The 27,604-nt window shown below is 49.4% G+C and overlaps 6 protein-coding genes across 6 annotated transcripts; 1 reads left to right on the forward strand and 5 right to left on the reverse strand.

Annotated features, from left to right (window-relative positions):
- Window positions 1-70: 70 nt before the first annotated feature.
- Window positions 71-1,105, reverse strand: EV420DRAFT_1655161 (glycosyl hydrolase family 61-domain-containing protein; the record flags this gene model as incomplete). The annotated part of the gene is made up of 7 exons (XM_060478839.1): window positions 71-207; window positions 270-318; window positions 376-440; window positions 496-710; window positions 761-915; window positions 973-1,001; window positions 1,054-1,105. The coding sequence occupies 7 exons, from the start codon at window positions 1,103-1,105 to the stop codon at window positions 71-73; spliced, it is 702 nt and encodes a 233-aa protein (XP_060321414.1).
- A 603-nt stretch (window positions 1,106-1,708) lies between these two features.
- EV420DRAFT_1695204 (delta-1-pyrroline-5-carboxylate dehydrogenase) lies at window positions 1,709-3,940 on the reverse strand (the record flags this gene model as incomplete). The annotated part of the gene is made up of 12 exons (XM_060479404.1): window positions 1,709-2,002; window positions 2,063-2,145; window positions 2,194-2,294; window positions 2,347-2,429; window positions 2,481-2,622; window positions 2,678-2,851; window positions 2,910-3,050; window positions 3,103-3,188; window positions 3,247-3,332; window positions 3,389-3,667; window positions 3,722-3,829; window positions 3,884-3,940. 12 exons carry the CDS (start codon window positions 3,938-3,940, stop codon window positions 1,753-1,755), a joined length of 1,590 nt encoding a protein of 529 aa, XP_060321415.1. The 3' UTR covers window positions 1,709-1,752.
- Window positions 3,941-4,389: 449 nt separating this feature from the next.
- On the reverse strand, window positions 4,390-5,196 carry EV420DRAFT_1624156 (uncharacterized protein; the record flags this gene model as incomplete). Its single annotated transcript, XM_060475977.1, has 1 exon — window positions 4,390-5,196. The coding sequence occupies one exon, from the start codon at window positions 5,194-5,196 to the stop codon at window positions 4,390-4,392; it is 807 nt and encodes a 268-aa protein (XP_060321416.1).
- A 714-nt stretch (window positions 5,197-5,910) lies between these two features.
- EV420DRAFT_599905 (uncharacterized protein) lies at window positions 5,911-7,223 on the reverse strand. Its single transcript, XM_060482754.1, has one exon. It carries the CDS (start codon window positions 6,987-6,989, stop codon window positions 6,174-6,176), a length of 816 nt encoding a protein of 271 aa, XP_060321417.1. The 5' UTR covers window positions 6,990-7,223; the 3' UTR covers window positions 5,911-6,173.
- Window positions 6,974-8,559, reverse strand: EV420DRAFT_1345249 (cyclophilin-like domain-containing protein). The gene is made up of 5 exons (XM_060468958.1): window positions 8,371-8,559; window positions 7,929-8,318; window positions 7,488-7,876; window positions 7,379-7,434; window positions 6,974-7,329 (listed from the first exon to the last, which is right to left on the reverse strand). The coding sequence occupies exons 1-5, from the start codon at window positions 8,501-8,503 to the stop codon at window positions 7,026-7,028; spliced, it is 1,272 nt and encodes a 423-aa protein (XP_060321418.1). The 5' UTR covers window positions 8,504-8,559; the 3' UTR covers window positions 6,974-7,025.
- A 44-nt stretch (window positions 8,560-8,603) lies between these two features.
- On the forward strand, window positions 8,604-10,060 carry EV420DRAFT_1771826 (uncharacterized protein). The gene is made up of 2 exons (XM_060481098.1): window positions 8,604-8,675; window positions 8,726-10,060. Exons 1-2 carry the CDS (start codon window positions 8,643-8,645, stop codon window positions 9,908-9,910), a joined length of 1,218 nt encoding a protein of 405 aa, XP_060321419.1. The 5' UTR covers window positions 8,604-8,642; the 3' UTR covers window positions 9,911-10,060.
- The last annotated feature ends 17,544 nt before the right edge of the window (window positions 10,061-27,604 follow it).

The following is a 27,604-nucleotide window of genomic DNA, read 5'->3' on the forward strand; positions in this document are numbered from 1 at the left end:
CGACCAGACGGCTCCACCAGGAGCAGTGTAACTCTGCAAGTTGTTGTAGATGTTCACCTACGATGGCATATTAGTACCGCATAAGGGGTCGATGTCTACAATTGATACGCACCGTGATACCAGGGTCAGACCCCTTGTAAGCTCCCGGAAGGGCGATAGTTGGCGGCTTCGCGTTCCCACCACCCGTGATCGTTACTTGAGCGCACCCTTTGTACAAAGGTATCAGTTTCCGGTGTGAAGATTTCGGAATGAAATAATGGACTATTTACCGATATAGAACTGTGCTCCGGGGTAGGTCTCAGCGACGTGTAGTGCAATCTGCCAGAGAAATATGCCTTAGCATATGTGGTCGGTACGGAATGAATTAATACGCACGATCTCTCCTCGAATGAGATAATCTCCAGAAGGAAGGGACGGTGGGATGATAACACTGTGTTTGCCTACAAAACATATCGTTGTAAGTCGTGAATATCTGTGACGCTGAATTTTTTTTACCGTTATTAGCGTTAACGACATCACTCGCCCATTCTTGTGTCGCAGGGTCCACGAGACCAGACGAGTAAATCTTAGTCCATACTGATCCTTGTCCGTTGAAGGACGAGGCTGAACCCACAGGGCCCGCAGGGGCAATATAGACTTGCACCGGTCCCTTGTGTCCCCCGGAGATGGCAGGTTCACCTGTTCGCTGGGCGTGCTGGTGCCACTCAAGTCTATGAACAAATAAACCGTGTGTTCAATACCGAAAGAGATGGAATCGCACATACGTGATGTTTGTACCTGCGGCAATAGTTGCAGTTGCAACACCCGCGCCAGAAAGTCCAGTTCACGTTGCAAGTGAGGTCGGTGGACGTCACGTCCGTCACTGGGTTGTTGCTTGGAGGAACGCGCAGATGAATTGTTCAGGCCTTGGTCAACCTGAGCAAAGATCAATTCCGCTGGCATGGAAAAAATATGGAACGAAATGCTACGTACGCCGTTGATCCACATATACTGCATGGTAACTATTCGAGCGTCGTCAATAATTGAATGACCTTCAAGGTGATGAGCACTCACAGTGGGCATTGGCGACCGCCGCTGTGGTAAGGATGGATAATACGACCTTCATACTGAGCATGTATGCACAACTAGGGAAATCGACACGATGCCGGTGTCCTTTAAATATCGTCCATAAAAAAGTCCAGCTGGAGAGGTCATCCTACTCGAGGCAATAGAACCTTTGTCACGCAAGCCGAAGTTGAGGCGCCATGACGATTAATTTTCCGAAGATGGGCTACCAGTACCTGTCAATCCGGAAAGGTTGTGGTAATTTTAGCGTTAAGAGGGGCATAGCGGATCAAACTTATGAGCCATTAATCAAGCGAATCCATTCATAGTTCAAGTCACATTGAGACTTAACCACCGAAAATCAAGCGCACATCATGCGAAGCGGAACATTGTGGATCGTTTGCCGTGATTAATAGGCTCTTTAATGCCAGCAATGACGCTCCGAAATGTATTCGAGAGTTGTTTTGGGGGTCAGAGGTTCACCCCAGTAGAATGCGTTAACGTCCCTGGGAAGACAAAGAGTTTGATACCACAAGTCGCAGTAGGCACCAGCTCTCACCTCGCTACATCCTCACGTCCGCCGGAATGCCCCTAGGCTGCCAATCAAATACCAAATATCAATTCATACACAAGTAGTACAATTTCGACTGTGTTAAACGATACAGTATAAGCATTTACTTACAATTACAACTTCACCTTATTTGCTTCTTAGACCAGGTTCGAAGGATACTTGAAATCTTCCAACCCGACGAAGTTCTCCTTGATACTCCTTGCACTGATGAAGCGATAGAAGATACTAATACTTCCCGCCTTATCGTTCGTCCCACTAGCACGAGCACCACCGAATGGCTGCTGCCCGACAACAGCCCCAGTGCATTTTTCGTTGTAGTACACGTTACCGGCAGCATTGCGGAGCTTGTTATCGGCTTTGATCAGGGCTTTGCGGTCAGAGGCGAATCTAGGAAGAAAGAAGACCATCGGCATGACTTCGCTTTTGTCTTGGCTGATGAGAACTCACATGGACCCTGTGAGACCGTATTCGGTAGTCTCATCGATGAGATCAAGCGTTTTCTCAAAGTCGGCATCCTCAAACACGAAGACCTTGGAGGGACATCAGAGGGTATCCGATAACGTGGAGCAGATACGCACAGTCAAGACGGGGCCAAATATCTCCTCGACGAGAGTAACGGACGTGGGGTCTTTGCTTAGGATCACAGTTGGCTGCACGAAATAGCCCTTGGAGTCATCGCCTACATCGATGATTGATGAATGTATGCATGTGAACTAATCGCGTGTACGAACCACTACCACCGATGAGAATCTCACCACCAGCTTCCTTGGCCTTTTTGATGTATCCTGTGATCTTGTCATAGGCAGGCCGACCGCTGCATGTATTCTCTCAGTATCGTTATTCTCAGCAGGCGAGAAAAACGTACATGACGGGACCCAAGAAGTTACTCCAATCGAGCTGGCTTCCAACGCGGATCTTGGCAACTTCTTCCAGTAGCAGATCTTTGAACCCGTTCTTCCATACCGATGAAGAGACATAAAGTCGGGACAGCGCAGAGCATTTTTGGCCTAATTAACACCTTCGTGAGCTCCACAACTCGACGAACGAGGAACCGAAACAAACCCGAATACTCGAACGCGCCTCTGATAGTTTGCAAGACAGCGTTCGTTATCTCTGCCGACTCGTGGACGAGGTGGAAGTTTTTGCCTCCCGTCTCACCGACGATCCGCGGGTAGCCCTTGTACACATCCAGATTAGCAGCTGATATCTTTCCAGAGCTTCTTGAAGATGAAGGTGCTGCCCGGTGAAGTGGAGACCAGCGAAGCTCCTGTGCTTGAGAATCCTGGGCACAAACTTCTGGCTGGAGGACCAGGAACGAACTGGATGACACCAGGTGGAACACCTGCCTCCGAGAAGATTTGATGCACGATGTAGTTGGAGTAAGTAGCAGCAGGTGAAGGTTTCCAGACGACTACGTTTCCGACGAGGACGGGAGCTAGGGTGGAATCGTGAAGCTCAACGCGTCCTTCGAGAATAAGAAGACGCACCACCGGTAAGGTTACCACCAATAGCAGTAAAGTTGAATGGAGTGACAGCAAACACGAAGCCTTCCAAAGCCCGATACTCAATACGGCTAGAGAGGCGGGGTGTAAATGGTAGAAGTAGATTGTCTCACACCGAGCAGGACTCACTTCCAAGCACCAGGCGAGTTCTTCGGAGGCTGCTGAGCGTACAGCTCGCTCACATACTTGACTCCAAATCGCAGGAAATCTGTCAGCTAAAATCAAAACGGGATCAGTGAAAAAAAAAGGTTGAGCTTGAATATAGACGTACCTCTGCTGCAGCGTCGATCTCAGCCTGCCATGGGTTCTTTCCTTGTCCAAGCATAGTAGCAGCCATCAGCTTGTATCTGTACTTCCCACTGACGAGATCGGCCGCCTTGAGGAAGATAGCAGCACGGTCGGCCCATGGCATGCTCTCCCACTCAGCTTTAGCCGCGAGTGCTCCGTCAATGGCGCTTGCTACCGTCTCAGGATCCGCTTCATGATATGTGCAGAGATGATTGGCATGGTCGTGAGGTAGAGGTTGCTTTGCTAGCTTCCCAGTTTTAACCTAGACGAATATCAGCACCAATCATGAGACACCCACTGCGAATTACAGGCTTACAGGCTTTCCATTGATGATACAAGGCACCTCAAAGGGCAATTCCTGCTGCATCTGGTCAATCGCAGCCTGCAATGCATGTCGTTCTGGTGAACCGGGAGCATAAGATTTCTGAAAAATATGTCAGTGTCGCCGTCGTTGATACAATGCAAACGGGTATCCCACCATTGGCTCATTTTGAATATCCGGGATCTGGAAGGTCGCGAGTTGAGGTGAGGCCATCGTTCTGGTTGCGTGAAAATGGGAGGAAAGAAGATCAAGCACGGTAACGAGTCACGGTATAAATATAACGAGGAGGGCCGACGCGTTGAGATAGGAGATCAGCGGACCGCTGTCATCGTTTCAGCCACATATACGCCACGGCTCAGTGCTCACCGTCCGTCGAAATTTCAAAGAAAAGCAGGAAATTGAAAGTATTTACACCATAGAGAAGCGTTACCCTTACAAACCGGATCTTCTTGAAGGTCAGATGCTTATGCGCATTTCTTCCTACCATATGGTTATTCGTAACCGGGTCGTTTTCGCACTAGTATTTGACCATCCAGCGGCTCAAGTATAACACAAAAAAATTGGTATTTTATCCCGCACACTTTACCAAGAGTGGCTTGCTAACATTTTCATTACCTACTACGAGAGTAACGTAGTATGTAAATTGCTTATACAAACATCCCTTATACTGCGAACGGAAGTGCATCAATTGATTCCTTCAGCTTCAGAAGGTCCGTAAACTGAGAGAGAACCGATTCGGCACACGCGCCGCAATGGGACTGGGAAGAGTAGCACCTATACAAAAAATCCGGCCGAAAAATGACATCGGTGCTAGGTCTTTCAGCCAATTCCTTGTTCGCCACCTCTATGAACGCAGTCCACCATTTCGCCGGGTAACAATACTGGCCACACCTATATCGGTCAGGTTGAAGCGCGTCCTGCATAGCACGGGAGTGCCGACGATGTAGATCGAGCAAACGATGATAATCGTAAGCGGTTATATGTTTCAAGTCCTCGGACAACGGGCAGTCGAGGACATTCTTTTTCAATGTGTGTTTAGCTGCAATCTTGAGCTCCTCTTGCAGATCAAATCGCGCGGCAATCGCGTAAACACGTAACGGCTCATTCTCGACGTGTTCGGAGAGAACAAGCTGCTTGCGAAGGGAGTCAAGGGCAGCATCGACATCCAGTTTCTTCGCAGCCTCGAGGACGGGAACGAGTTCGTCCAAAGACGAAATGGTGGGGTTGGGAACAGGGTAGATGAACTGCAGCAACGCTAACACGACCTTCGAAGACTCTATCATATCCACGACGGGTAGGGCGCCATCGGCGGTTGTGGGTTGTGGAAGCATGAACATGTCTTTGAAGACGGGGGAAGCGGCTGACAAGATACATTTGTGTACCGCAAATCGTCTCTTCTGGTCACCTCCACCAGTGAGAACAACATCAGCATCGGGGAAATTGAAAAGAACAGATGTGTGTGACGGCATGACGTTTGTCGTTAAATAAACGGTAAACGGAAGCTCGTCGATGTACTTTTTCAGTTCGAGAAGATTCGTATACACATGAAGAACCGATTCGGCACACAAGCCGCAATGGGAGGAAGAGAAGCACCTATACAAAAAATCTGGCCGAAAAATGACATCGGTGCTAGGCCTTTCAGCCAGTTCCTTGTTCGCCGCCTCTACAAACGAAGTCCACCATCTCGCCGGGGAACAACCATAACCGTTGCACTTATATCGATCAGGTTTAAGCGTGTCCTGCATAGCACGGGAGTGGCGTCGATGCAGATCAAGCAAACGATGATAATCGTAAGCGGTAATGTGTTTCAAGTCCTCGGACAACGAGCAGTCGAGGACATTCTTCTTCAGCGTATATTTAGCTGCAACCTTGAGCTCCCTCCGGATATCAAATCGCGCAGCGATCGCATACACGCGTAAAGGCTCGTTCTCCACGTGTTCGTAGGAAACAAGCTGCATACGAAGGGAGTCGATGGCAACTTCGACGCCCAGTTGCTTCGCAGCCTCGAGGACGGGAACAAGTTCGTCCAAAGACGCAATGGTGGGGTTGGGGACGGGGTAGATGAACTGCAGCAACGCAGACACGACCCTCGAAGATCCTATCATGTTCACGACGGGTAGGTCGTCATTGACAGCTTTGGGTTGTGGCAGCGTGAACACGTTTTTGAAGATGGGGGAAGCGGCTGACAAGATACTCTTGTGTACCGCAAATCGTCTCTTCTGGTCATCTCCACCAGTGAGAACAACATCAGCATCGGAGAAATTGAATTCAAGAACAGACTGTGTGTGCGACGACATGATGGTGGTAGTAAAAGACACGATGCATGATCATCGATAGAAATCCGATAGATACCCTCGTTTCAGTCACGTGTCGTATGCATTGAACAGGCAGGAAGAAGGAAGTTGCTTTATAGATCTACAAGGCGATAAACTCGACGTCCTGCCGCCTACAACGTGAAGGGGATTGCGTCCATTTTCTGCTTTGCCAGTTCCAAGTGTGGAAGAGTGCTGTACGCACTAGCGCGACACAAATTACACGCACTGACGCAGGACGACACGAACTGCAAACTGAAGACAACATCAGTCGAAGGTCTCGCCGCCAATTCATCCTTGGCCGCCTCCTCATACTTGGTCCACCACCAAGCACTACAATGATGACCCGAAAACGCAGCTGTCTGCGGTGGCTTCAAAGCGTCTTGAGTTGCCCGAACATAGCGCCGATGGAAATCGAGCAAACGGTGATAGTCATATGCTGTGATATGCTTCAAGTCATCGGAGAGAGGACAATCAAGGACATTCTTCTTCAATGTGTACTTGGCAGCAACCTTGATTTCGTCCTGAAGGTCATATCGAGATGCGATTGCGTAGATGCGCAATGGATTTTTGGTGATATTCTTGTGGGAAATGAGCTGCTTGCGAAGCGAAGTAAGGGCGACAAGAACATCATACTTTCTGGCCGCTTCAAGCACGGGGACCAGTTTACCCAAAGACGGTAGAACAGGATTAGGAACGGGATAGATGAACTGTAAGAGCGTGTGCAGAACGTCCGCAACCTCTGTCGTGTCAATGGTGGGTAGACCAGTTATTTGGGCCATAGGGGGCTGCGGAAGTGAGAACATGTCTCTGAAGAAGGGGGACGCTGCAGATAATATACACTTGTGAACAGCAAACCGTCTTTTCTGACTGTTCGTATCCTCCGCACTGAGGATGATATCGGCATCAGTGAAATAGAATTCAAGGACAGATTGTGTGTGCGACAACATGATGGTGACGGTGGTAGCAAGGATTCAGTCAATTCATTAGTGTCGTCGTCGTCGGTCACGGTCACGATCTGAGTCGCGGTGACGTCTGTTGGGACTTTGGGACCGACGACGGTCTCTGTCCCGACTTCTGCTTCGACGTCGGCGGTGATCACTCCCACCAGATGGCACGTCGAACACCATCCCATATCCATGCCTGTCATGGCCGCCCTCACTATCGCGGTATCTCTGCGTCTTCACAAGATCATCACGCCCACCAAACCCACTGCCTCCTTTGCTGTACTTTAGACCTCGCGTGATATTGTTTGACCAAACGTTGTTTGATTTGGCCACGGATTGCGAGCTGTCAAATTATCGTTAGAATTGGTACATAAACTTAGGAAATGACGCACAAATCGACCCATATACGTCGGTCGTCGACAAGAACGTTTTGCATCTTGAAGTATGCCTATAAAGAAAGATTAATGGAGGTCATGGACAATTCGAATGTAGAAAGGGCACCTGTTCAGCATCCTCACGCTTGTCAAACTCTACAAATGCATACTGTAGCGAATCTCCCGTCTTCTTGTCTCGGATAACCTGACAACTCATAATAGTTCCGAACCGAGAAAATATCAACTCTAGATCCTCGTCTTGAGTTACGGGGTTGAGCTTGCACACGAATAACACGTTTTCCGGCGGGCGAACATTGGCAAACGGCAGGTCTCCAACCATCTCAAGAGTTAATGCTGATGCCGCAGCTGCCTTTTCACGCCTGATGCGCTCCTCCTCTTCTTCAGGTAGTTGGAATAGCGGATCCTCGTCCTCCGCGATACGGTTTGAATTATCTGGCGGTCGTGTAGGAGGAGAAGACGGCTGGACCAAGCCAGGAGGATCAGGAAACGGGTCGTCTGTGGATTAGTGAGCATAACATAGAATGAGTAGTATCATAACAAAACGCACCTAAGATAACGACGTGTCGGATTCGTACATCTTTCAACGGCCGCCCGCTCTGGTCCGTGAAAACATCATTTAGTTTATCCAAGGTATCCATTCCTTCAACAACATGGCCGAACACAGCATGTTTGCCGTCCAAGTAGTCGATGTTGTCCGAAAGCGTGACGAAGAATTGGCTGCCACAGCCCCCTTGTTCACCACCTTGAACTCCGGGAGCTACTGCCATAGATACAGTCCCTTTATGTGTATGCTTGAGCCTCGGAAGTAGTTCTGGGGTGAAATATCGAGATGCAGACGCGTTGGAAGAGGACTGTGACGCAATGAGAGACCATATTGACTCCCCTCCGGTTCCAGTTGCGGTAGGATCGCCTGCTTGTGCTAAAAAGTCCTTGGAAACTAAAAGGAGGAAAGTGTAAGGATTAGCATCGGCAAGAAATGATACACGTACCGTTGAAAAAGGCATGAAGGTTGTAGTAGTACACTTTACACAATTTGAGGAAGTTCTCGCATGTTTTCGGACATGCTTCCACTTCTAAATCAATGACCAGGTCGCCGACAGATGTCTCAAGTAAAACCGACATGCAAGTAGTCCTCGAGGGTCGACAGCGAGTGGGAGGATAGACGAAGAGGCTCTACTTCAAACAAGACCATACAACGCGCACCTTGCTTCCAAATCGGTCACCGTGACCTAACTTCGACCGTCGAGTCTCGACCTCCTATATGAGCACCCCAGTGCATTCTCCACCAACAAAGGTACTGTACATAATTCAACGCTACTTCTGAAATAAAATTAATAATTCCAGATGGTGAAACCATACTCTCTCCCCCAAGAACTAACGGATAAAATCGTCGACGCTCTGTTTAATGCCAATGACCAGGAAAGCATTCGCGCGTGTTCTCAAGTGTCACGGGCATTCTATTATCGTTCTCGATATTACATATTTCGAGAAGTCTATCTCGCATGTCATCACGACGCAGAGTCACTCTACGACTTGTGTATCAACTCCCCCGATCTGTGCAGCTGTGTAGAGAGCCTGATTTTCACAAAGATCTGGGACATGGATGCAAATAAATTCCTCCTACCGCTCATAAAGTTATTGACCAAAGTCACTTTCATCCGTATATCAGGTCTTTTATGGGGATGGTTCCCTGATGACGTCCTCGATGCGTCCGCTTCCCTTCCCCTTCTCACTGGTTCTTCTCTCAAAAACGTGTACTTCAACCGCGGAATGCGGTCATTCTACTCTTTTGCCAGCCGGCTCAGAAACCTTGTAGCCGTCACGTTTGAAGGAGGACTTATATCCTTGCGGGAGGAATCACTTGAGGTCGTTTTCCGCGAAGCGAAGCCTGTGGCTATCAAAAAAATTCACATATACTCCTCTCCTCAGTCCCAGGTCTTTATAGAGGGCCTGTTCACCTCTCCTGCTTCACCCTTCTGCCTTCGGGAACTCCAGGACGTCACCTTCGACGTCGACCCCAACACACTCGTAGCCCCAGAGCTCCTCCCTAGTTCTGGAGACCATGATTTTACCTTACTCAAACGAATAGTAGACGAATCACGGGAAAGTCTAATGACATTAGAAATCGTCTCCGTCAACTTTATTCCTCCATTCGACATATGTCTTTGTCATATCTCCGACCTTAGGTTTATCATCTGCGAACATCCGAGCCAGGAATCGGTACCAATTTCTGCTATAAAGTGGTTGATCCGAGGTTTGGTGCTACCCAGTCATATGAAGTCGGCGCGTTTAAGCATTGCTGCGATGGTGATCGTGGGTCGTGAGTCGCTGTGGATACAGACGACAGAAGGATCCGAATGTTTTAAATGCCTGGACTCGATTCTCGTCGATTCAAGGTATCCACTACAGAAATTCTTAGTGGAGTTCAGTGAGCTGAATGAGGATCAGAAGGATGCGAGGAAGTTGGCGGTGATTCAAAACATGCCTCAATTACACAAGAAGGGACTACTAGATATTCGTTTAGGTTGATTCCATGACGCTCTTTACTATTCCTTCTGCGCCCATTCTGTGAGTCATGCTACTATAGGTTATTTACATGAATCAAGGTTTTGGCGCCACTCAATGATGACCAGAAGTTGATACACCACGTTTTCATAGTCTAGTATACAAACCAAAAAGGGTGCATTGACAACGACACCGGGTGTGATAGTCTGGAATCTGGATCTCCTTGACCTGGCTATGAAGAGCGCGCGCACGTTATAGATACATGCATGCTTTGGGTTTCGTGGCTGTCGGACGAATCGCGGACTTTCATGTGCCGTTTAAACCTGGAACTGCATTGTGGATTTCTGGATCGCCAACCACCATGGACTCCGACGGGCCAGCTGTAGCTGAACGTCGAGGTACAGCCGCGTTTGAATAGGGCCATGATGCAATGAGAGACCACCGTATTGATTCGCCGACTTTCCAAATCTCCCGCTTGCGCTAAATGATCCTTCGAGACCGTGCAAAAGGAAGGCGTAGGTACTGTCATCCATGAGGGGATAATGCACGTACTATAGAAGACGGCGTGCTGATTGTAGTCTTCGACGTGAGTCGAAAGCTTGAGATGATTCTCGCACGTTTTTGGACATGTTTCCACTTCCAGATCAATTACAAGGTCCCCGAGAGATGTTTCGAGATAAACCAACATCGAAGTGGGGTCAGATTCCTTGCATTTCATGTCTCTGACTTCATGACATCGACAGAAACTAGAAAGAACAAGCTGAAAAAAATTCCAAGTTCGGCGTGTGGTACTGAAGGCTTGAAGTTGAAGCTTTGCCGGCTGAGCGGCCTATAAGCAAAGTGAGAGTCAATTCTCAAGTGTGCGCACAATAAACAGTCGAGATTTGAATCCGGAACTCGTATTTCTGTATAGTAACTCCGCATGATACCCCTGGATGGGATATCATGGATTCGTACTAGTTGCCCCAAGATTTGATAGATAATTGCAAGTTTCAGCAAGTCCCAGGTATAGATTCAATTCATTTTAGGTGCGAAATGCTGCATGTAAACCACAGAGAATGTACTTTACAAGGGTATAAATAAACCGAACCGCCTCTCTTGGTCTGTCTACTCTAGGACTACAGTGCATCCAATGTGATGACACAGAAGCGCGAGCTTTTCATTACGTGGGGTATGGTTCCCATACCCCAGTCTATATCCAGTGAGATAACTGTTCAACTGGTCATCGTCGAGGTTGCGTATAACCTGGGCCGTGCGCAGCTCCGGTACCTGTACTCCCAAACCGTATCCATTATCTTGAGTCGGATACTTCCCATCCAACGAGAGTACCAATTCATAAGGCATGGAACTGCCGTCGGCGCAGGAACGGTTATGGGCCTGTACAAAAAGTTAGGAAGTCAGTTGGCAGAACGCTCAATGACGAACTCTAGCAGCAAGGACTTCGGTCTTGATGAGACGGTTTTCCATCCTTTGCACTGTATTCGACGACTCTATTAACCTGGCCCCCATAGCGGTGGTCCAAGCAGGTTTGTCATTTGGATAGACCGCTGGATGTCGAGGTCAGAATATCATACATATTGTTAAACTCGTGAGAAAGCGCACCTGCAATGTAAGCATCTAAGATCCTATGCTTGTAAATATGCGCATGGACGACATCTTCATGAGTTGCCGCATTCGAGATTGAACGCTCTATATAGATAGTAAGCTCGGATACCAGCGATATCCATTCGAACTCACGAAGGGAATGTTCCAGGTCTTTGATAAACGTGCTTGCATTGATGATATCCTAAAGAGTGGGAGGCGTGGAAGGCATGAGTGGTCGAGGAACATCCTACGCATGGTGCGGAGGGATAGGTGGAAGGGAAACGGCCATTTGGTTAAGGAAGAGGTGTGATGTGGCTGAAAGTTGAGTTCTTATAGCCAGCTGCATTGTTGGGATCAAATTGCACCCAAATGTCCTGGCCGTCGCCTACACCTCATGTTCTGGATCCCAAAGTTCGCAAATCATTAGAGAAAACATTATCAGAATATTCCCTATTTTTAGGTCAATGAACAACGAAATGTGTTATTTTTGGCCTTCGGATCGAGGTTCGGCATCTAATCGGAGTTCTAAATTCTACGCGCCCCCGGGTCCCAGGCTAATCTCTGCCGGAGACACTCTGCATGCAAGCGGCCTCTCGCACTGCACTCCTCTGTTTTCGTCGCTTTACAACCAGCGCCGCTCTTTTATCCGCAAAACCAACACATTCAGCAAGTGACAGACTCTTTGCAGATGCGGCTCGAGAAGAAACGGTATCGCCCCACCCAAAATCGTCACGACTGACGGCTCTAGAGAATTGAGAGGGTGGCGAAAGTCACGTACTCTCACGAAGGAGTTTCACGCAGTGTGTGACAGGTGTAAAGGCTGGTCGTTGCGAAAAACCCGAGCTACTACAGCGGTACGTAGCTCTTATATACTACTAGCTAATATCAAATAGATCCTATTGAATGCGTCGAGAACGGTGGAGCGTGTGGAGCGACAATGAGGGGGAGAAATGAAGGGTAAGGACCGGGCCAAAGGCCGGCTCGTTACATACGCCCTCCTGTCCAACGAAGTTGGGCACTATAGGTAGAGTAAGAAATAAACGAGTGTAATATCTTTGAATGAAGCAAGGAAAGTTAATGAAAGGATGTATAAAGTAAAAGGACATCACGAAATCAATTGCGGGCGGTCCTCATGGTGGAATCTCCATTCGCGTCCGTTTTGTCGCCCTCCTTATCAACATAGTAGAGCAAACCATCCTTGTCGGTATCAATGCCCTTTCCGTGATCAGGATCCGGGTCTCCATCGGCATCGATGGATCCTGCGCTGCCCTCAATGAACTCGGGGAGATCATCTGAGAGGAATCCCTCCAGCGAGTCTCCTGCAACAGCATAGCGATCCTCGAAATCTTCATCCCACATTAATCCAGCCTTCTTATCAAGACGACGCTGGATAGCTTTTTCCTTGGCAGTCTCATGCTGGAAGAGCATCTGATGGCCGAGGAACCGAGTCTTGTTGTACTCGCGTTCAGGAACAATAACATATCCAGGGATATTGAGCTGGCGAGGGTCGAAAAGGAACTTCATGTCGACGTGAAGCCCTTTGCTGGTAGGAGATGGGGAATTGAGATGTGCGAGGGTGTAGCCCTTAGGTCCGTTAGGATTGGTGGGACTGGGCTTGACCCATTCGACGAATTTTTCGGTCTGAGAACCCGCATTGAACAAGGCAGCGATTGCATCATAAGCGATGGGTTCAGAGCGGATCTGTCTGCACTCCGAAATGCCATCCTTGGCGTGAGTACGTCGGAGAAGGTTGTTGTGCTCAATGCATTTAAGCATGTGCACAGCATGAACCTGAGAAACAAGGCCTCCAAAAGAACCGGAGCCTGGGGCTTCATGAACGTCAAACCATTCGCGATTTTTGTGGACAGTGAATGCCCTTGGTGGGAGCGGAATTGCCGGAGTGGGAGTGGTAGTGAGCAAGGGACGGAGGTAAGCAGGGGGTTTGCGGCCCTTCTTGCCACGGGGTCTACGTTCGCTGGGCATGGACAGTGGGAATGCAGTGGTGATGGTCCTAGAGGGAGAATAATGTAGCGGGAAATGATGGGGAAGCGGGAGCACAGGTGTGGGGGAATTCACACAACTTTGCATACCCTTTTCTATCCTCCTAGGAGACTCAAAATCAAATGTAATGGAGCTCACAGAAATCCCGTACTGTTCTGGATCTGATGGGAGCGGTGAACGCCCCATCGGTAGGTTACCAATGGACACACAACCTAGCAAGTCAAGATAGTCAGCAAGACTGCCAAGCCCGACGAGCTGGTCGTAGGGCATCCACGTAATATCACCAGTAGTCCATTTAACTTCAAATACGGCATGATCTTTAGCGCCGTGATGCGATAGAATCTGTTCAATTTTCCACTGAGGTTCTGCTTCCGGAGTCTCTTGTATTTGAGTATCAAGACGTCCTGGAAATCTGCGATCATCATTAGGAACATGAATCCGAAGCAAGGAGGAGTGGAATACTGGATGTACTCCTCTCTGGATGAAGCTCGAAGGCAGCTCTACATGGAATGAGTGATTTCCGAAGTCCCTTGAAATTTTGTAGGGCCCGATATACTTCGGAATTAATTTGCGAGCTAGACCTTTAGCAAACTTCAAATTCTGGGTGGATACATATACCAGATCACCTTCATGGAAAGGTTCGAAACGTCGTTTCCAATTTGCGATACGAGTTTGCTTTACCCGAGTTTCAAGAATCGCATCGTGAGCTGACATGATAGCTAAACGCCGCAATCGAGCAAATGTTCGGACAGAGGGATACTCATTCTTCGTATTCGAGTTCCATATCATGGATCGGGGTATGTGTCCAGTATTGAGCATGAACGGGGCATATCCTGTTGTCTCAGACCTGGCGCAGTTCATCGCGAACTCAATAGCTGGCAGTTTTGACACCCAATCCTTCTGAGTGGAGTCGACGCATTGCCGTAACATCTGGGTAATGGTACGATTAGCCCGTTCCGTAGAGCCATCACTCTGAGGGTGATACGCACTGGACATATTCAGCTGAGTACCCGTAAGCTCGTGTAGCCTCTTCCAAAAGACGCTAGTGAACAGTGAGTCACGATCACTTATAATCCGTCGTGGCATTCCATGGTGCTTGTAGACATGCTCAAACATCAGTTCAGCCACTTGGCGGGCAGTGTAGGTTGTACGGCAGGGAACAAGATGTACCATTGAGGTAAATAGGTCAATAATAACAGTTATCGAGTCAAATGTACCATCGCGATTTTTAGAATCCGGTAACGGCCCAACAAAGTCAATTCCGATAGCCTCCCAGGGATACGACGGAACCTTGAGAGGGTGCAGCAAGCCGTAAGGCTTCTGGTTGTTAGGCTTGCTCATCTTACAAGTACGACAAGACTCACAATACGATTTCACATCCGAAACCATATCCTTCCACCACACACTCTGGCGAAGGTAATCCAATGTTTTGCTTGCCCCAAGGTGAGCTAGAATTGAATGAGCTTCCGAAATAATGATTTCTTGAGCTGTACGACCGTTTACGAGGATGCGAGGTATGCAGAGAAGTCTATCGTCATCCTTCTTGAGGTACAAAAGGCCTGTATCCTGGTTCCACTCGAAGTTTGCGAAGTGTTCCGGGTTTTCTACTACTCTTTTGAAGAGAGGATCATCAGAATAGCGATGTTGAATAGCTTTTTCGAAGTCAAGGCCATTGAGCGAGGTAATGGAATTGAGCAACGTTGCCCCAGTCAAGTCTGGGTCAGCGCGGGAAATTTCCGGATCGCGGGAATTTGCTTTGCTGGCACTTTCTGCATTGATTCCCTCTTGCTCTCGAGATCCACTGCCATCCTGATTTCGTTCAGGCTCCTCTTCTGTCCTAGGGCCTCTGTAGACCTTTGCTGAAGGTCCTACAAGTGGTGGATTGGAGCTCTGGGCTGTCCCCATACTGCTAGGGCTTGGCCTTGCAGGGATCTTGATGGTGAGCTTTTCCTGCTCTTTTCCATTGCTTCCTGACCGCGTTTTTGGTTCGTTAGCTCGTTTAGGACTACTGTGGATCGTAGTGGATGACGATGAGGTCAAATCTTCGGTACTCCCGCCCTCCTGTGCGCGTCTAGGGCCGACAACGCGTACATGGCCTTTCATCCTCTTTGCGAACTCAGAAGACGTTTCTGGACGCCCAGTGTCAGCGTTGGATCGTTTAGGGAGTGCCCTGGAACGGGTTGTACGTGCTGCAAAGGCTTCCAGGCCTGCCAGCAGTGGTATGGTAATTCCGTGACTGTTCAGATGGTCCATACTGACATTATCATCATGATCAGTGTATTCCGAGCGTGCGCGGACAGTACCAGGGGCGTCGTTGGTGTATATGCGTGAGAGAGCATCCGAGAGGACGTTGGATTCACCAGGTACGTATACTATCTCGAAATCGAACGCGCTCATCTTTTCTAACCAACGCGCTTGCCTTCCTGTTAGGTCTTTCTGCTTCATAAGGTGAATCAACCCCTTATGATCCGTTATCCAAGTGAAATGAATTCCCTGTAGGATATCCCGATGGCGCAACATCGTCTCAAGACCTGCTAACATCTCCAGTTCGTGAACTGCATAGTTCTGTTGTGCCGAACTAAGCTTCGCTGAGTAGAAGGCTGCAACTTTGGCCTTCTGCCACTTATCTCCTTGTGCGACGTAGCCTGCGATGCTGGCGGAGCTTGCGTCGGTGACCATCCAGACGGGTTTGTGCTCGGGTGAGTAGTCTAATGGCACTCGGCTGTGGTTACGATGATGCTCAACGATTTCCTTGATCTCGTCAAAGGCTCGCTGTTCAGTGTAGGACCAACGGAATGGGACCGTCGAGCCTGTGAGGCCATGGAGGATTCCCATAGGGCCACGGATGCGAGGTAAGTCATCTGCGAGATATCCTACGCTTCCGAGGAATCCTGACAATAATCCTTTTGATGTAGGAGTCTTCCAGTTGATTACAGAGTCCACCTTGTCGGGATCCATACGTATACCATTATCATCAATAATACGACCGAGTACTTTCATTTCCTTTGGCAAGAAATTCAGTTTCGAGGTACTCAAGTATAATTGCTCTCGCTTCAAGACATCAATAATGCATTTAACATGCTTAACGTGGTCCTCGATTGTGTCGGAATAGATAATAACATCATCTAGGTATACCTCCATGAAGACACCTATGTAGGGTGAGAAGATATGGTTCATCAGCGCTTGGTATGTTGCGGGTGCGTTACAATCACCCTGCTGGAGAACGAGACTGACCATATTTCCGTCAGGCGTTGTAACCGTAGTTCTATCAACATGCTCGGGAACAACTCGGATTTGCTCGTAGGCATCCTTGCCATCAATAATGCTTCGATATTTGCACTTCGCAACACGATGCAGGATCCCTTCAATGCTCGGGAGAGGTGCTGACACCTTGCGAGTGTTGGCGTTGCGTGCGCGCAAGTTGACGACAGTCCGGAGTAAGTGTTTTTGCTTTCCTACTTTCGGAATCAGCAACATTGGTACTGAATTCCCTGAGGTAGTAAGTTTCCACCTACCTGAGGATAAGTAATCCCTTCGTTTTTGATCCCATTGTGAACGGAAGGCCTCGGGACACCGAGACGGCCTCCAGGGATATACCTTGTGCTTGTCAATCAAGGGTATCTCATGGTTAATTGCACGTAAGGGTGGCAATGGCATTTCCGAAGCTGTTTTGCAGATGGGGGCCGCATACTCTTGAAGCTCTGCGCAAACTTGCTCGAGTGCATCCTCACTAACCATCATAGCTTGGGACCGAACCTGGCTAACGTTATCACCCACCATAGGCAAGGCCGTGTCACTTCCAATCTCAATAGACGAAGGATTAAAGCAAACGCGAACATTATACTGATACAGCCAAGGTGTACCAAGGACCAAATCATATCCAGAGAGGTTCGCGATGTCAAAGTAATGCTCTGTTTTGATGCTCTGATACTTGAACTGAACCTTTGTCCCACAGAGAATCTTCGAACGAGATCCCTGGACTGCGAGATGCAAAGGAATAGGTGATGGAAGGTATGTCTTGAATACCTTCAGCTGATCTGCTAACTGAGTAGACATGAAGTCCCCCAATGAGCCAGTATCAACCAAAGCTCGGCAAGGCTTTCCATTGATGTCGACGACAATAACAAGAGGTCGAGGCACCACACGGCTGATGTCTTTCACAACCGAGGCGTGGCGCTGGACAGCGGGGTAAGTCTTGGGCTCGATTTGGACTCCCGCTATGCTCATAACATGAGCGTAGCCATTCCATTCTTCCCAATGCAGGTTGCCGTTCATCAAATGCAAGTAGTTATCAGCTGCTGCAACCACGGAATCAAGTTCCTTCTCAAACGTTGTCATTTCCGTGGACTGCAAAAACATGTGGGTAAGAAACTCGTATTCAACAGGGCCTTGTAGCCGTTGTAACAGAGTTTCGTAGGCATTATTTAGCTTTTTCCGGTACCAATTTGGCAGGTCAAAGTTTGGATTAGTCAGGTACTTGATAGGTACTGACGTTTTGAACTCGCGACGGATATCCTCAATGATATTACTTCCGTGAGGGCTTTCTGGGATGAGGATAAATGATATACTGAATGTCCTCTTTCAGATTTCCGGAGTCCTTGATAAATGGAACATGTCTAGTCAAGGATTTTTGAACTGCGGTAGCTAGCGGATGGCCCATCCGAGGGTAATCCATGTTCTGGAAGGCTGGTATGTGGTCAAAACATAGCCAGTTGCCTTCCCCAGTACTCTACGGGACTAAACTGAGGGTCCAATACCCCACGAGATAGGTAATTCTCCTCCTAGTCCTCGGTCATGATCAATGAATTTAATCATGTGATCTTCCTTAGACTCCCACACAGTGAACTGAAGGTGACCATGAGGATCAGAGCTATCTCCAGGGTATGGCTGGCTCTCATGAAGCTTCGTCTCGAGAGCGTCGACAAGTACGTTTCCCATTCTTTGAAGTGCCATTGCTCTGATCTAACCTTGATAGCCTCAGCATGCTTCAGCTTCTCAAAGCGAAGCTCATCCAGGAGGAATGACTCAAATTGCATAGCTACGAATGCCTTTAAGTCTTTGATAGCCAACCGATTGCATCAAAGTACGGATTTTCGAGTCTCGCAGCATCAATCTGAAGCACCGCAAGATTTGAGTGATCTTCAACAGTAAGCTTGTTTGATTGAGCTTCTCGGCTCACACTGAACCGGTCATAGGGTGAGACTTGGTTCTTGTTGAAGCCCTAATTCCTTCAAATCGGGATAAGAGCTAATGCCGTGGCTTAGTACAAAGTGTAAGCCTTGCGTGAGAGCATCTCTGTTAGCGACCGATTCCACAAACAAGATCAAACAACTAAGCGTGACTCGCACTTCGGTCAGGCGCTTTGTGTTGTCCGCAGGTTTGAGTTAAGGGAGCTATCGCTTAGTTGAGCGAGAGTGAGTTCAGACTAGGTTATCGGGTGAATAAACTTTAGTTCGAGACTGAGGTTTAAGACCTGCAGTCGAGCTACTTAAATACAGTTTGGGTCGTGCTAAATATACTACAAGTGTCTGCAACGGCACGATAAACGTACAATACCCACATGTTAGAATGCGATCAAGTCCGGAGGATTAGCATAGCGAGATTACGAGTGAGTCGATAAGATAAGATATGGCGCGAAATCGTAATATTACCCCCCTGTTAAGGCAGTCGTCCCGACTGCTGTGTAACTTGGTTTTGGGAGGTAGGCTTCTACGAGGGATGGGGCATTTGGCTTTATCAGGTATTCTTGGATTGCCTGTACCAATGGATGGTCGGTTTCCGACTCTGTTATTGATTCGTGTTCGGACCATGAATCTGAGTCGTCCCTGTTTTCCCACCACTCCGCTGGAGGTCTGGTGATGAATGAGACTTGTTCGAAGTCTTCAATTGCGTCCCTGGCGTTGTCCAGGTCCTGTTCATCTACCCAGGAATTTTCCTCCCAGGGTAACCTTTCCACTTTACGAGGTATTCGATCCCGGTTCCGCGTCTTCTTCTTCCCCTTCCTCGGCTCTCTCTCTCCGATCTACGATTTCTTCACTTCATCATTGCTCTTGTCCATCTATGAGATCCGGCGGTGGTGGCAAGGGCTGTACTTGGATTGGGAACTCCGGCGGATGATATGGGGTGAGGAGGTTTTTGTTGAAACGGTCATGGATTCTCCATGGGGTGGAAGTCGTAGCTTGTAGGCCGACGCACCGTGTTTGGAGATCACCTCAAAGGGCCCTACGCGTTTATCTCCTAACTTCTTCATTGGTCGAGGAAGAGAGAGGTTTGTAGAGTCTAACCATACTTTGTCTCCTGGTTGATACTCTACGGCCGTTCGCTGATGCTTGTCGTACTGCCGTTTCATGGTTTCCGCCGCCTTTTCCAGGGCCTTGGTCGTTTGTTCATGCACTTTCTGTATATCCGCCACGAATTCCCTGGCGGCTGGATTGGTTCCTTCTTTGATGGTGAGCGGGGCGAGATGAGGTTTTTGTCCATGATTGACCTCAAACGGCGAATAACCAGTCGCAGAGTGCTTTCGGTTGTTGTGTTGGAAAGCTGCGAGCGGTAAACCATTCGCTCCAATCTCTGCCTATGATTGATGAAGATTCGGAGATACTTTTCGATCTCCTGATTCGCCCTCTCCGTTTGTCCATCGGTCTGGGGGTGGTATGCCGTAGACGGATTTCCTTGAATGTGTAGCATTTCATAAAGTTCCTTCATAAATTTGGACACAAATTGAGGTCCTCGGTCAGAGATCACTTTCTGAGGCATTCCGTGCTTGGCCCATACGTGATCTCGAAGAATCTTGGCCCATCCTTTGGAAGTTAATTCCGTGGAGCATGGCACCGGAATGACCTCTTTGGAGAATCGATCCACTATCATGAGAATGGCGTTGTACCCGTTCAAGTCGGGTAGTTCGCCAATCATGTCTATGGTAATGTGTTCCCATGGTTGCGTGGGTATGGCGTGCGGATGTAAGGGTGCTCGTCTTGGTTCTTTGACAAGCTTCACAGCCTTTTACATATCGTTCCACGTTTTTTGAGCTTCGGCCACCAGTATTCTCACGTACGAGTTCTTTGGTTTTTTCGATCCCGGGGTGCCCGGCTGTGATGTGGTCATGATGGATGGCGATTAGTTTCCTCGTAGCTTGGCGTCTCGGGGCACATATAGCCGTCCGTCATAGTGCATTAGCCCGTCCTCTTGAGTTATTCCTCTGGGATGGTGAAGGGAGGCTTCAATCCCTTTGTCCCACCGGGTGACGTCTCTTAATGCCGTTCGAATGCGTTTGTGAATTTCTTCTTCTCCCGGCATGATCAGTGCCCGAAACATTTCCGGTTTGAGCATTACCACCTCCTTTTGTCGTCTCCGCCTTGGTCATGGTCTGCCCTCTGGACAACAGGTTGGCCTTTCTGTTGGCCGTTCCTGGTTATGGTGTAACGTGAAATGATATTCTGCTAAACTCCGTTACCCATCGCGCTTGTCTTTGATTGAGTTTTTGGGGTTTGCGGAAATACTGGAGGTTTTGGTGATCTGTCCAGATTTCAAATTCCTGATGGGCGCCCATCAGGTAGTGTCTCCAGTCTTCGAGGGCCAACATGATTGCCAGGAGCTCCTTATCGTATATTTCGTAGTTTCGTTCCGTGACCGTTAGGGCCTTGGATAGGAACGCAACTGGTCTCCACCTTCCTTCCTGCTCTTGTGATAAAACCGCCCCTATGGCTCCTTCGCTTGCGTCCGCTTCTATGCGATACCTTCCCGTTCGTGTGGGTATGGCTAATACCACCTCCTCCGCTAGCTTCCTTTTGATTTCTTGAAAGGCACCTTCTTGTTCTGCTCCCCATCTCCACTCCGTCTTTCCCGTGAGCTGAGTTAAGGGTCGTACATGTTTGCTGTAGTCACGTATGAATCTTCGGTAGAAGTTGGTGAAACCTAGAAACGATTGTAGTTCCCGTTTCTTGGTCGGCTGGGGCCATTCCGTGATTCCTTTGACCTTGACGGGGTCCATGCGAATTGATCCCTGGCTAATGATTACCCCGAGGTATTCAGTTTCTAACACCTCAAACTCGCATTTCTCCGCTTTCAGGAAGAGGTTGTTGGTGCGTAGAATTGCCAGCACCTCTCGTACCACCTCTTGGTGTCTGTCCTTGTCCTTGGTGCAGATTAGAATGTCATCCAGATATACGGTGACATCCCCTCGTGCGATCTGCTCCTTAAACAAGTCGTTCATCATCCACTGGAATGTGGCCGGCGAGTTGGTGAGTCCGAAGAACATCACCATTGGTTCGAATAATCCTCGATTGGTCCTGAATGCTGCCTTCCATTCATCTCCTCCTTTGATTCGCACATTGTTGTATCCCCATCGTACGTCTAGTTTCGTGAAGTATTTTGCGTCTTTGAGCTGATCCATCAACTCCCCGATGAGCGGGAGAGGATATCGATTCTTGATGGTCATCTCGTTCAGCTTCCGATAATCTTGTACTGGTCTAAGCTTCCCGTCCTTTTTCTTGACGAAGAAGAAGGGTGAAGCCATGGGTGACTTGGAGGGCCTAATCCTTCCTGATTCCAGGTTTTCGTCAAGAAACTTGTCCAGCTCTTCTTGTTCGGCCGGGTTAAGTGGATAGACTTTGCAGTCCAGGCTGGCCTGGGCGTTTGGGGTGAGTTCAATTGCGTGGTCCCAGGGTTTGCGAGGTGGTAGCTCGTCAAAGTTTTCCTTGGCAAAGACGTCTCGGAATTCCTGGTATGGTTCCGGTACTATTTCCTCGAATGTCTTGGCCTCTTTTTCTTGGTTTGCTTTGGCTGCTAATTCATTGGCTTTGCTCCCCATGGCCCTGACGTGAAATCTTCGAAGTCCACGATAAGAATCGTGTCTCCTTCTTCTACTTCCACTCCCCAATTCTGCTCCGGGTCTTCATCCGTAGGTAGTAGGAATGGTACCTTGCGACAAGAGCATCGGGCCAAGGTTACGGCTCCGGTTTTCCAGTCTATGATTGGGTTGTGTCGTTTGAGCCAGTCGTGTCCCAGAAACAGGGGAACGTTCCCTAGGTCAACACACAGCGAGATCGATCTTCTCATGGTGATCCCGATGGTCATTCGTAGTTCTACTATTTCTGTGATGTCTCCTCCTTTGTTCCTACTGCCGTCGGCATTGTATACTGCTTGTGCTTTAGGCAGTTTTACCGTATTCATTTGTTGTTCCTGTACAAATGATCGGTTTATACAGCTGCCGGTGCATCCACTGTCGACTAGAGCGTCGACGGCTCGCATCTGAGAAGTGTCCAGAGTTTCGAGTTGGACGCGGATGGTAACGCTCCTCCCTTTCCCTCCTCGAATGTATTGGGGGGAGTGCGTAAGTCCTCCATGTTTTGGAGACACTGTTCGCGTTGTCGGTAGTTTTCTTTGGAGGAACCGATGAGGTCTAGGACGAGGTCCTCATCCATTCGACAAGTCGCCTGGGATGTACCCACATGCGAAGGGTAGCGAGCCTTCCGTCCATTGTCTTTTCTTGTCTCATTTTCCTTCTTACCCACTCCGCGCTGTGGGGTTTGAGCCACCCCTTGTCCCACTTGTCGTTGTAGTACTCTTCTTCCAACTCCGTTACCTCATAGTCTTCTGAGTATCCTCGGCGTGAATCACTGGGTCTTCCCCTTTTGTCTTTAGGCTTTGTTGGTAACTGTAGTCGTCTTCCTCATCGGGTACTTCTTCGATAGAAACTTTTTATTGTGAGTAGGAGAATCACATAATGGTCCCACCGACCCGCCCACCGGGGAACACGAGCCCCGGTGCCATTATGTGTTAGTGATGATGAAGGGAGACGCACCGTGATAGGGGGAGGGTAAATGATGTCCCCGGTCGTCTGGACTGTGTTTTGCGGGGCAGCGGGTTTCTTGATAGGGATTCGCGTTCCCTCTTGCGGCTCCGTCGTGTCGGGGTAGTTGGCCGCATAGGGCAGGCGCGTACGTTCCGCCTTCGGGTGAGGCCCTGCATCATTCCTCTCCCGCCTGGAGGTGCCTTCGCCCACTACTGGCTCGGCCGCTCTTCCTCCATTTTCTGTGCCGGTACCTACCCTCCACGGAGCGATGTTGACCTTGATCCCGTGGGTCCCGCCGCCTTGTGCAGCATGCGCCGCTTGTGCTTTCGCACCGGTGGCCGAGGATCTTGAGTGGGGTTCTTCTTCTAGCATGGTGGAAATCCCCTGTACACCGTCCTTCTTATATGTGACTTGACAATTTCATTTTGTGATAGCGTGAAAGATTTCTCATTGCCTCGAGGTACTACATGCGGTATATTAGTCCGACCAGCGGGATTCTGTGACGCACCACTAAATGAAATTGTGTCCTTTGCCGACGCGCGTTTGTCGCTTACGCCGCCGGCTCGTCTTTTACCTCCTCGACCTTTGACGAGGAGGCTTCTCCTTCTTCATCTCTCAATACTTGTTGGTACATTGCGCGAATTTGGGCACGCGAGAACTTGGGTTGGTGCTTGACGAGCCATGTACTTTCGTCCTTGGGGCATTTGTTGTCTTGCTTCCGATGGCCCTTGTGACCGCAGCGGAAGCATCGTCCTTCTTTCCGCAGTCGATCTATTTCCATCGGTTGGCCTTGTCCCCCGTACGTGGTTCCTGTGCCCGTCTCTTGTCACCCTGGGAATTCCCGGAGCTTCCGGCTTTTCCCGTTCCCTTGTTCTGCTGGCCCTGCGTTCCCTGACTGCAGCCTGCGTCCTCTGCTAGCCCTACGCGGTAGTTGTAGTCCATTTGTTCTACTCGGAACTTCCACTCCGCATAGGTGCGAGGTAGCGCAGTTCCGGTAGCATGTATCGCCGTCTTTACGTTCTTTCGGATCGCTGGTTTGAGTATTTCGATCATGTACTCCTCATTATGGCGCTTTCCGGATTCTTTTGCTAGCCGCTCGAAGTCGCGAAAGAATTCCTTCGCCGATTTGTACGTGTTCTGACGGAGGCGTTTGAACTCCTGCAGCTTGAGTTCTACCTCGGCGTCCGTTCGGAACTGATCCTCTATGATTCGCCTGAAAACATGCCATGCGGGATATCGCAGGTATCCGCATGTTTCGTCATAGTATTCGTCCCGGGCATGATTCCACCAGTGTAGTGCCTTGTCTGCGAGTCGGAACGTACAGAACACTACCCGGTTCGGGCTTTGTCCGTGTGCGTTCATGGTGAATTGCTGAGGAAATACATTGAAGTAATCTTCGCACTGGTTGAGGAACCTGTCCACGTCGCTGGACTCCCCTTTGAACTTCTCTGGGGGATCCACAAGTTGCGGCTTCACTTGTGCCCACGGGTTGGTGTTGGCCACCCCCACTATGAACGGTGGTGGCGTGTTGGGTGGCTGGACAGGGTCTGCGGGAATAGGGATTGCCGCGGGTCTCGGTAGCGATCGTAATGCGGGGTTGTGATGAGGAGACAGAGGGCCTTGTGGTACCGGGGCTGGTGCTGCAGGTTGGACTGGTGCTGCGGCTGCGGCGCCTGCGCTTCCTGGGGTTCCTGCGGCCGCAAACAGTCGGCTAGGGTCGACGTACCCTGTTCTCCGGAGAATTGATAGGTGGCTTAAATCCACCGTGCTTCCACTTGTTTCTGATGGGATGGGTACCTGGTACCGTTCTCCGGGGTCCGTGTAGTCGTCCGGGTGTACTTGGTTCCACAGAATGTTGGTGTGGAAGACCGTCTCTCGATAAATCACCTGGGCTCCGATTTGCGAGCTCTTCTCCTTTTGGAAGTACCTTCCCTGTGGCGAACTGTTCCATGACAATTCTCGTGGTAGCTTCTTCTCCGTCCATCGTAACATTTCCAAATAAGTCATATTTTCTAACTCGGCCTCAGTAGGCTCCCGAGCTAGATCCTTCCACGAATTCGGGGATAACATCCTCCTCTCCGTATTCTCCGACCCTATGCTGCTGCTGTAGATCGAAGTCCGCCCTATTCCAGGGTTCTCGTAAATTTCGCCTTCTTCTAAGCCCGATAGGTCGGACTCGCTCGAAAGGCTCCGTGCTTCCCGTGACGATACGGTTCCAGTTTCTGATAATTCAGGCCCACTCATTGACCCTGAGAATGACCTGATCAAAGTCGGGTCTTCGGGGTCGGTCCCATACCCAAGGTGCGATGTATGGGACGGGGGCTGCAAGGGGGTGTTCGGGCGCGAGTGGGTAGATTGCGTAGGGGACGACAGATGCGGGGGGTTCGATTCCCTCGTACATTCTCCACGCGTCGTCGTGCTGATATATCGCAGCTGGCGTCGGCGTCGTATGTGGGCTCGCACTGGGCTCGCTCGGTAGTGGCCTCCCCGGCCCTATCGTTGATGATGATTGGGGTGTTTGGTCTCGTGACAAGGTTGAGGTAGCCACCCTCGTCTGAGGATCGCTACGGGCGTAGTGGTAGCCCCATGTTTCCCCTCTTGAATCGAGGTGGGGAGGGGACCAGTTGTTGCGCGGCCCTGGGAGCTCGTCGCCATCACTGTCCTCTTCTGTATCGCTGCTTTCTTCATTTGAACTGCTTCCAGTTCCATCTTCAGCCTCTCTTCCTTCTCCCAGATAATATCTAAGCCCTCTTTGATAGAGGCGTTGTCTGTCCGAATCATATCCAGGGTTGGCAGCTGAGTTTTCAGTTGAGGGGGGGAAGGGGCGTTCCAGGGGTCACTTCCTTCGCTTTCCCCTTCGTCTTCCTCTTCGGTAATGGGAGAGAGAACACGCTGGTCCACCCCTTGTTCGTAGACTCCTCGCCCTCTTCTTCTTCAATGACTGGGCCTCTTTGTGCAGGCCATCCTTCCACCTCGGGGTGGGACTCATCGGACTCGTCTGAGTCGGAGTCTTCCTCTGTGATCCACTCGTCGTCAGTGATGAAGATGAAGTGGATTTGGGGTCGGTCGTCAACGTAGTCGGGAGGGGGTGTGTCCGGTCGTCTAGCCTCCGGGTTGGGGGCTTCGACGGGGATAGTTTCTTCGGAGACTGGCTCCTCGTTTCGTCGGTGCTCGTATCCATATAGGAACGCGAGGTAGGCTATGGCAATAAAGCCTTGTAGTCCAAAGAGGTCGGTGAGGTATTGTTCGATGGGGTTCATTCGTTACTGTTCGTCAACGTGGTTGTTGATGAAGAGTAAGAAAGTCTCGAACTAATTGTTAGCGACCGATTCCACAAACAAGATCAAACAACTAAGCATGACTCGCACTTCGGTCAGGCGCTTTGTGTTGTCCGCAGGTTTGAGTTAAGGGAGCTATCGCTTAGTTGAGCGAGAGTGAGTTCAGACTAGGTTATCGGGTGAATAAACTTTAGTTCGAGACTAAGGTTTAAGACCTGCAGTCGAGCTACTTAAATACAGTTTGGGTCATGCTAAATATACTACAAGTGTCTGCAACGGCACGATAAACGTACAATACCCACATGTTAGAATGCGATCAAGTCCGGAGGATTAGCATAGCGAGATTACGAGTGAGTTGATAAGATAAGATATGGCGCGAAATCGTAATAATCTCCAAGTTCCGAGGACTTGCTAAACCACTTCGCAGAGTCAAACGGAAGTGCAAGAAGCCTTGCGCGTTGCTTCGCATACCATGCGCCAATCCGGAACTTCGGATTTCGAAGCAAGGCTGCCGAAATTGTGAGTTCACCGTGTTCTGACTCAGTATCCGCAATGGTAAAGGTATCATTGTTCAGACGAAACATGCCAAACCGATGAGAGCTCACTGCTCCCCAACGGAGTTCATCCCCAGGGTATGGGGCATCGTGATTCAGGCTTAACTCGGCTGCGTACTGATAGAAATCACCAATACTGGTCGGACACCAGCCTGGTTCTGTTTCCTTGCGCAACATGAAGTTCGAATACACTGTTTCCGGATACCCGAAGACCTCCTTAGCATCATCTGCCCAGCAGTACAATGGTTCGCCATTGCGATCCTGTGAACAGGCATCTTCCTCAGTCCACTGGAGTCCGAAATTCTCAATTCCGAGAACTGGTGAGGCCTCATTGCAATCTATGCTTCCGAAATCACTGATGAACACTTCCAGATCATTTAATTCTGACTCATGTGAATCATCAGGGCTAACGGCTGAAGGTTCAGCCTCATTTCCAGGTCGCGATGCCTCTTTGCTGTCAGTTTCGTAGTCTGAACTTTCTGATTCATCTGTTTCCGAGACTGATTCA

This window comes from Desarmillaria tabescens (assembly GCF_030435595.1).
Source record: "Desarmillaria tabescens strain CCBAS 213 chromosome Unknown EV420scaffold_265, whole genome shotgun sequence".
In the NCBI taxonomy this organism is placed as follows: domain Eukaryota; kingdom Fungi; phylum Basidiomycota; class Agaricomycetes; order Agaricales; family Physalacriaceae; genus Desarmillaria; species Desarmillaria tabescens.